At 42.0% G+C, this 9,417-nt stretch overlaps 2 protein-coding genes and 1 pseudogene across 3 annotated transcripts in view; 2 read left to right on the top strand and 1 right to left on the bottom strand.

The window, feature by feature from the left end:
• Positions 1 to 7,357: 7,357 nt before the first annotated feature.
• LOC111541026 (histone H2B type 1) lies at positions 7,358 to 7,928 on the bottom strand. Its single transcript, XM_023209649.2, has one exon. The coding sequence runs from the start codon at positions 7,872 to 7,874 to the stop codon at positions 7,494 to 7,496; it is 381 nt and encodes a 126-aa protein (XP_023065417.1). The 5' UTR covers positions 7,875 to 7,928; the 3' UTR covers positions 7,358 to 7,493.
• Positions 7,873 to 8,800, top strand: LOC111541080 (annotated as a pseudogene).
• LOC111541140 (histone H3.1) overlaps positions 8,794 to 9,417 on the top strand; it is an 11,253-nt gene continuing 10,629 nt past the window's right edge. For both annotated transcript variants that reach the window (XR_003306594.1, XM_026446603.1), the window contains exon 1: positions 8,794 to 9,403. The gene's annotated coding sequence lies outside the window, so the exon portion shown is untranslated. The remainder of the gene's footprint in view (positions 9,404 to 9,417) is intronic.

Genomic DNA, 9,417 nt, shown 5'->3' on the forward strand with positions numbered 1-9,417 from the left:
CTGGCTGTTGTTATCTCTTTGGCCTCAAATCCCACTACTTCTCCTTTCCTTCCTTGCCCAGCTCCACTAGCCTCTCAAACTTGCTGGAAGTATGTATCTCTTTCAGGGACTATATACTGACAGTTCCCTTTGTGTGGGCAACTCAGCTTCTAGATTTAAGTGTTGCTGCCTCACTTCTTTCAAGTGACACCTGTGTTGTGACCCCACTGGCATTACAATCCTGCTCCCTTCCCCACAGCCTTCCCACTACATTTTTCCCTGCTACTAATGATCCTGCAGTCTATTTGGAGAGTGAAAACATATGCTTATGAAAAGGAAAGCAGGAATGGAATATTATATGGAGTGTCAGATGAGTGTAATTCAAGTCAGTATCAGAAGTGATAGTTCCTGGCTTGGTGCCAGATTTTGGAGGCCTGTTAGGCCAATGACACGAATGTGAACTTCATTCTGGACAGCAGGGAACCATACAAAATCTCCCCTCCCTGCTTTGGTTCTGATTATGTCACAATTCTACCATCTTTCACAAAACTAGTTCTTACACTGAGCATATTAGACTCAAATTATGTGTTAACAAATACCTAGATAAATATAAATAAAATGAATATAAATCTAAATTAATTTACAGTTGATAAAATGAAATACCTTAGTATACATGTTAGGTTATGGCCTTCTGGCAGAAAAGGAAGGAATTTCAAGAACTGTCTTTACATGGCAAGTCTTGTATATTAGCAGTGATTTTTGTAAAGTGCCTGGTCTTTTGAGCATCTACAGACTTTTGGAGTGTTAAGGGGAGATTGCCTTTTTTATAACCAAATTTCTAATACAGGCAATATTTATGGAGGTTCTGTTTTTATGGAAGGCGAGATGACTTTTCCATGAATACATTTGTTCATTGTTGTTTATTTGCTTCAAAATTTATAATTCTAGATACATATAAAAGAATGTAGGCCGGGTGCAGTGGCTCACGCCTGTAATCCCAGCACTTTGGGAGGCCAAGGTGGGCCGATCACGAGGTCAGGAGATGGAGACCATGGTGAAACCCCGTCTCTACAAAAAATACAAAACATTATTAGCTGCGTGCGGTGGCAGGCGCCTGTAGTCCCAGCTACTGGGGAGGCTGAGGCAGGAGAATGGCGTGAACCTGCGAGGCGGAGCTTGCAGTGAGCTGAGATCGCGCCACTGCACTCCAGCCTGGGTGACAGAGCGAGACTCCCGTCTCAAAAAAAAAAAAAAAAAAGGGCCAGGTGCTGTAGTGCATGTCTGTATTGCTAGAACTCTCGGAGGCTGAGGCAGGCGGATCACCTGAGGTCAGGAGTTCGAGACGAGACCAGCTTGGCCAACATAGTGAAACCCCATGTCTACCAAAAATACAAAAATTAGCTGGGCATGGTGGTGCGTGCTTGTAGTCCCAGGTACTCTGGAGGCTGAGGTAGGAGAATTGCTTGAACCCAGGAAGAGGAGGTTGCAGTGAACCGAGATTGCAACTACACTCCAGCCTGGGTGGCAGAGCAAGTATCCGTCTGAAAAAAAAAAAAAATTAAATCCATATACAAGTTATAAAGGATAATATAATGACCATGCTTGAACCCAGTTGCCAACCAGGTATAACAAATATTACAAATAACATCTCTCTCATCTCTCATCCTCCCACTACTTCCTCTGGAGGTAACCATTGCCTTGCAATGTTGCTTTCTTGGCATTAAAATTCCTTATGCTTTTCTGGTCTTTACAGTAATATTGCAAGTTTTGCTTGACTTTCCCATTGGATCCTCTTTGAGGTCACTAGTGCATTATTTTATAAACAAGAACATAGACTAACATGGATTATTAAGTGGTTCACTAATCTTACTCTATTCTTTCCTTTAGTGCTAGGATACTTTTCTCTTGCGTTGTTTTTCAATTTCCTTAGTAAGGAATTGAATCTTAAAATTATCTTATTCATTTTTTTATATACCAAACCTAGAATAATACTGTGTACATAGTTGATATTCAATAATTATTTGTTCAATTAATTATTTTTTTCCTGCAAATATGGAGGCAGTAGAAAAAAGAAAAAAATTACTTTTATTTTTCTTAACACAGGACGGGGAAACTTGAAAGAGGAAAGGGCTTAATGGAGAACTTCTTTTTTCTTAACCACACTATTGGGAGTTTTAGAGACAGCCAGATAAAGTTCTCTCCAGAGGAGCTGATCCTTTCATCCCAAAGAATGCAACAGAATTGTTAACATTCTGGCATTGAGCCTTCTAGTTAGTTTTTTATCCTGTAACTATACTACACATGTATATGATATATTAATATAAATGAGAATATATGATTTGGCACCTTTCCCAAAGTACTATCCTTCAAGCATATTTTATGTTTATTTTTTTGACATTAGTTTTAACAGCTGCACAGTATTTCATTATGCATAAACGTTTTTTTTTGGGTCTTTTTTCTTCTTTTAAGACGGTGTCTCTCTCTGTCGCTCAGGCTGGAGTGCCGTAACGGGATCATGGCTCACTGCAACCTCTGCCTCCCAGGCTAAAGCGATCCTCCTACCTCAGTCTCCTGAGTAGCTGGGACTACAGGTGCACACCACCACACCGGAGTAATTTTTGTATTTTCTGTAGAGATGCAGTTTAACCATATTGCCCAGGCTGTCTCAAACTCTTGGGCTCAAGTGATCTACCTACCTCGGCCTCCCAAAGTGCTGAGATTATTGGCATGAGCTACTGTGCCGGGCCTGATAAAACCTATTTTTAGTGAAACTCCTACTCTTCAACATTTATATTTCCAATTTTTAGCCATGATAAACAAAAATATGATGTTAAAATAGAATCAATAGAACAGGAATTTGTATATTATTAAATATATGATGAAAATGAATGGTGGTAATCTAGGATGAGGACCAAATTTCAAACTTGGATAAGCAGAGCTGTGAGGATAATGAGGCCAGGCTTGGTCCTGCTGGGTTTGAGCCACCTGTGGAATACTTAGTTCATATAGTATTTGGAAGACTAATTACTGCACTTCTTGTTATGGACTGATTTACCCTCTTCCCTGCTGCATATGTTGAAGTCCTTGAACATATGACTGCATTTAGAGTTAGGATTGTTAAAGATACAAAATGAAGTTATTGAGGTTGGTCTGAATCCAATCTGACTGGTGTCCTTATAAGTAAAGAAGACTGGACACACACACGGAGAAAAGATAACGTGAAGACACAGGGAGAAGACAGTTATCGACACACCATGGAGAGAGACCTCAGAAGAAATTGACCCTGCTCACAGGGTTAATCTTAAGAGTTGTAGCCTCCAGAATTGTGAAAAAATAAATGTTGAAGTCACCCAATCTGGTACTTTGTTATGGCAGTCCTAGCAAAGGAATACACATCTCAAACATTTTCATTCTGGGATTATTTTTCTCTGTATTTTTTCAATGTTATGTCTGCTTCTCTATCCTAGAAAAACAGACATACAGAACACAGATGCCCGCCCACACCTACTGTGTGCTGTAGGGAAGAAAACAGCTTTCCCTTCTACCCATCTGAAATTCATTGGCTGGGGCCCTGTAATGAAAGACAGATTAACGAGAGAAAAGCATATACATTTGATGCGGTTTGGATCTGTGTTCCCACCCAAATCTCACGTTGAGTTGCAATCCCCAGTGTTGGAGGTGGGGTCTGGTGGGAGGTCATTGGACCACAGAGGTGGTTTCTCAAGGTTTAACACCACCCCCTTGGAGCTGTTGGGATAGCGAGTTTTGTCACCTGGTTGTTTAAAAGTATGGTACCTCCACCTTCTCTCCACCTTGCTTCTGCACCACCACGTAAGACGCCTTGTTTCCCATTTGCCTTCTGTCATGAGTAAAAGCTCCCTGAGGCCCTCCCCAGAAGCAGAAGCTGCTATGCTTCCTGTATAGCCTGCGGTTTTATGAGTCAATTAAACCTCTTCTCTTTATAATTACCCAGTCTCAGTTATTTCTTTATAACAGTGTGAGAGTGGACTAATGCAACATTTAGTTAATATAAATTTCACATGACATGGGAGCCTTCATAAGGAAATGAAGACCTGGAGAAGGGGTAAACCTGAGTATTTTTACACTAGGTTTGATGAAGAGTGGAGAGTCATGCAGAAATATAATAGGACAAAAAGAAGACTGTGAGCTAAGGTTGAAACAGAAACCTAGCAAGGTCTTTTTGTTCAGATAAGTCCCTGCAGGACTTATATGAGGGTCCTATGACCTGCTTCAGGGGAGAAGAGTTGGGAGAAGTCAGAGAGACCTTACTGCCCATGATGCTTCTCAAATTCTTTCACCTTAAAATATTCAGTATGTTAAGGGGCTATTATTTTGGGATAGTATGTTCTGAATGCCATCAAGATATACACTGCTGAGGGTAGATGGGAGATAGTAACTTCTTGGTTCTTTTCAGAAATTATTTACTGCAGGAGTGACAAATACAATGGTAGCAGCTACTCAAATCAGAGCCTAAAAATGATGTTACTTCTTTAGTGGTGAGGTGGTGTTCTTCAGCTTTTCAGGCCAGGAATTTACACCAATCAGTTTCCTTTGAAGAGACCTATGTCTCAAGGATGCAACGGATTCAGGAAAGTGTGGCCCTCATCAGCCAGCCAATTTCCTACATTCCAATTAAAGAACGTACTTATCAAGGTGCAGAAGTTCATCTAAAAACATGGCTGTGATTTGGAGGTATATGAGGGAAACCTAGTCAACAAATGGATGCAAAATAAATGTAGCAAGGTTAGCAAAGTTAATAGGAAACTTGGGAAGAAAAAAGGAGTAAAAAAGTACTAAGCAATTCTTATGTGAATTTCTAGGTTTTCTTCCTTACAACTAAACACATGTGACCATTAAATCAGGCACCCCTAGTTCTACTGAGGGCATGAGACAGTCCCTGGAAAATATGACACATGTTGCTTGAATTGGCAAGCAACTATAGGGAAATCAAACAGCCACAGGCGGTAGGATGTCTTCAAAATGCTTCAGAGGAAAGCAATGGCTTTAAAGAGGGGATTGAACTGTTCAAAGAGTATTATTTACACTGCCAGACAAAGAAGCCCTTTTCACATCAAATGCTAATTATTCCAGGCCTCAGGACTCTGGGCTTTAATTGTGGGCAGGACGAAAGGCACCTTCTCTATCATTTCAACCAGAAGCTTTAGCCACAGTTAATATTTAGGGTGTCATCCTCTGTGCACAGTCATAAGTGCTTTAGCTGTGTCCTTTTATTTGTCACTCCAGCAGTGTCATGCAGTAGTTACTAATTATTATTCCTGTTTGGAATAAACAGGTAAGGAAGTGCTTACAGAGGAATTAGATGAATTGCCCAAATTTAGGATTGAAACAGGCAATCAGGACTATATTACTTCCTGAGTGATGTCCCCATTAATCCATGCTTGAATATTTCATGAATATATAATTTAATTAAAATTAGCTTTGGAGAGCGAGAAATGAATGCCTTAGTTATACATGGAGCTTAGAGAATTTTTTTCACAATTTCCATTACAAATTTACTTTGAGACTAGCCTGGGCAACACAGTGGGACCCTGGCTCTACAAAAATCATAAAAACAAAATAATAAAAAAATGAAGCGAGTGTGATGGTGCGTGCCTGTAGTGCCAGCTCCTTGGGAGACAGGTGGGAACACTAGCCAGGGAGGTTGAATGCAGTGAGTGTGTGGTTGTGTCACTACACCTTAGTCTGGATAACAAAGTGAGACCCTGTCTCAAAACCAAAAATTTAAACAAAAACAAATTTTAGTCACTTAATGTTCACAGTAAGCTGCTATGTGGGTATTTGCAGATAATGACGTGTAGGTAATAAATATAAAATAAGATTTTAGAGCTCACATTTACACTGACAATGCCCATGGTTTCCCCTCCAGAATATAGTGCTCAGAAAAGTTAAACTTGCTGCCAGGTGATCTTTAGGGCCCAAAGGTCACCATTAATATTATTTTATTTTTAAAAGAAACTTTTGCTGGTGTAAGGACTTTGCTGTGCAACAAAGAATATGTGTCACTCCTGACCAGTTTTCTTTTATTAATTGAGCCTAAATTTCCTGACTCCTGTGACAGCAACTAGGCTTCTCCTTGGGATGTTCTCTAACAAATAGTGGGAAGTAATCCTTACAATCAGATAGAGTAGCTTCAAATCTCAGTTTTATTTATGTGTAAGGGGCTGGTTACTTAACCTAAATTCTTGAAGTCATCCACCTGTAAAAGAGGAGATTCCATTTCACAGCTGACTGTAGGAAAAAAAAAAAAAAATCAATGAATGAATGCATTCTAAGGACTACCACACAAATGTTAATTCCTTGTAACCCTCCTCTCTTAAAATGAAATTTCAGGAAAGGAAGTAGCTGTGGACAAAGTCGTTCCAGGACATGGAGGAGGTGGTTGAGGGAGAACACAGTTCTTGGAGCCTTAAAAAGGCTTACAGATAAAGCATATGAATGTAGCACCGGGAATTTTCATTTCTTTGTTCCAACCTCAGGCTATCCTGTTGCCTGTTCTTTCTCTTAAACCTCAATATGTTCAGCTAGGAAGATGGTAGAGTTCCTGATCTTGCCAAGAGGTAATATATATAGCTACGTGAAGTAATCCAATAATTATAAACTCAGTAAAATTTGTAAAGAAATTAGTGGACTTGGAAGGGGGATATGAGAATGTCTGGTAGCGATCTGCCATGGTTTAGAAATGCAACCAACAGAGGTGATTTCCTCCGTCAAATGCCGCTCCAAACATTTACAAGTTAACAACGAACTACAAGACGAATTTCGCTTTCTCAGAGCTTATTTTAGATTTCATACTACCCCAAACTTGATTTCCACCCGGCTACTCCAAGTCAAGGGCAATCGGATGTTAAAGTGAAACTAAAAGCGAAAACATAGCTTTAAGGTGGTGGTGTGCGGGGAGAAGAAAAGTGCGGATCAATCTAGAACACGATTTTTCCTTAGCTGCTGAGTGAAATGTCTCATATTAAGCTGCATACGCACTTACTCCTTGGTGGCCCTTACAATCTATAGGGGGAAAAACAACGAACCTGGACTCTTTTTTTTGACAGCAGTCTCGCTCTTATATCCCAGGTTTGAGTACAACGGCTCGATCTCGGCTCACTGCAACCTTCGCCTCCCGGGCTCAAACGATTCTTCTGACTCTGCCTCCCAAGTAGCTGGGATTAAGTCTGCCACCATTCCTGGCTAATTTTTGTATATTTTAGTAGAGACGGGATTTCACCATGTTGGCCAGGCTGGTCCCGAACTCCTGAGCTCATGTGATCCGCCCTGCTCGGCCTCCAAAAGTGCTGGGATTACAGGCTTGAGCCACTGCGCCCGGCCGAACTTGGACGTTTTAGTAAACCCTTACTATCCCACGTGTTGCTTAGCCATTTTACCTTGCCAACTCTGGAAAATTACAGATCTTTAAACGATAACATGGGTGGCTCTTAAAAGAGCCTTTGGGTCGTTGGCGCTTTTACTCAGGTAACTATTTACTTGGAGCTGGTGTACTTGGTGACAGCCTTGGTGCCCTCCGACACCGCGTGTTTGGCCAGCTCCCCGGGGAGCAGCAGGCGCACGGCCGTTTGGATCTCCCTGGAAGTGATAGTCGAGCGCTTGTTGTAATGCGCCAGGCGGGAAGCCTCGCCTGCGATGCGCTCAAAAATGTCGTTGACGAAGGAGTTCATGATACCCATAGCCTTGGACGAGATGCCAGTGTCAGGGTGGACCTGCTTCAGCACCTTGTACACGTACACGGAATAGCTCTCCTTGCGGCTGCGCTTGCGCTTCTTGCCGTCCTTCTTCTGAGCCTTGGTCACCGCCTTCTTCGAGCCCTTCTTCGGGGCAGGGGCTGACTTAGCTGGTTCTGGCATGTTCGCAGCAGAAGTGACACAGTCAAATGACCACAGGGAAATGCTGGCGAGCCCAAACGCCCTCGTTATTCATTCCGTGCATATGCAAATGAGGCTTGCTGAGTTTCGGTTTCTGATTGGTTCTTTTAATCTCTGAATATACGGCAGGCCATTTCTAAATTCCTAAATCTCATTGGCTCTCCCACAAGCTCAACCTCATAATTTGACCTTTCAACTATAATTACGTAAGTCAGAAGGTTTTTTTTTTTTTTTTTTTTTTAACTTTTTTTAAACACCTGCTTTTCGATTGGCTGAAATCTGTGTTCAGGAGATAGCACAGGCCACTTTACCGAATATAGATTATAGCAGTTTAGCTGGTTGCGTTTTACTAGAACCAATCACTTTCCTTCTTCTAAACAATTATTTAAATACTTCACTGCGTCTGGATGTGGAAAGCAGGGCAGCAAAGCTGGCGCCAAGGCTAAAATGCACTCTTTTAGGGCTGGTCTCCAGTTTTCTGTGGGCCGAGGGCACCGCCTGCTCCGCAAGGGCAACTACGCCGAGCGGGTCGGGGCCGGCGCGCCAGTGTACCTGGCGTCGGTGCTGGAGTACCTGACCGCCAAGATTCTGGAGTTGGCGGGCAACGCGGCCCGCGACAGAAGACCTGCGTCATTCCCCGACGCCTGCAGCTGGCCATCCACGACGAGAAGCTCAACAAGCTGCTAGGCAAAGTTACTATCGCGCAGGGCGGTGTCCTGCCCAATATTCAGGCCGTACTGTGGCCCTGTCTATACAAGTGACTAAGCGAACAGGACTAATGAGAAAATGTCTAATATCGCAAGTAAGTGCTTTAATGTATTCGGGAAGAAACAAGTTCAATAACGTTTCCAAAACCGTGTAAAGTTTACATGGACAGGGCCACTCCAATGTTCAAGTTACCCTGCAGAAGAGGCTAGTGGGGATGGTAGCCTGGAATTTCAATAGGACCCAATGAAAAAAGTAAATGAGAGTCGTTGGAAAACCTAAAGTCAGTCTATCCTTTAAAAATTCTCAACCGAAGCAAAATACCATTTGGGACAAAATACAATTCCCTTAACATTTGTTGCTCACTGTTGTATGTCGGTGACTTCTTGGTTCGTGATTTCCCAGGTACACCACCCAGGAATCCTGCCTTATAATGGTCAAAGGTTTCTAGCTAGCGGCAATTCAAGTTACTCCGGAAAACCACACAAGATAAACTTCTCAAAACTTGGTTCTCCGAATCTGGCCCCACAACACATCTACTGAATGAGAATTAGCGTCTTCCAAAGTCTTAAAGTAGTCGTTTACGGACTACAGCTTGAGAAGCGCAGAATTAGAATTTTAGGAAATAACGCTCTTGGATCGCATACTAACAGAGAAGAGAGGATTAAAAAATGAAGTGATTCATCCAATCAGACTTTCCAGTAATTCACCAATCACATCGTTGGACTCTTCAGCCAATGGTTTTGTTGCGCGGGACTTTTGAAAATCAACAAGGCCAATTAGAATGTTTCTGAGTATATATAAGGGTAGTCGCCACTCT

The sequence above is a fragment of the Piliocolobus tephrosceles genome, chromosome 5 (genome assembly GCF_002776525.5).
Source record: "Piliocolobus tephrosceles isolate RC106 chromosome 5, ASM277652v3, whole genome shotgun sequence".
Lineage (NCBI taxonomy): Eukaryota > Metazoa > Chordata > Mammalia > Primates > Cercopithecidae > Piliocolobus > Piliocolobus tephrosceles.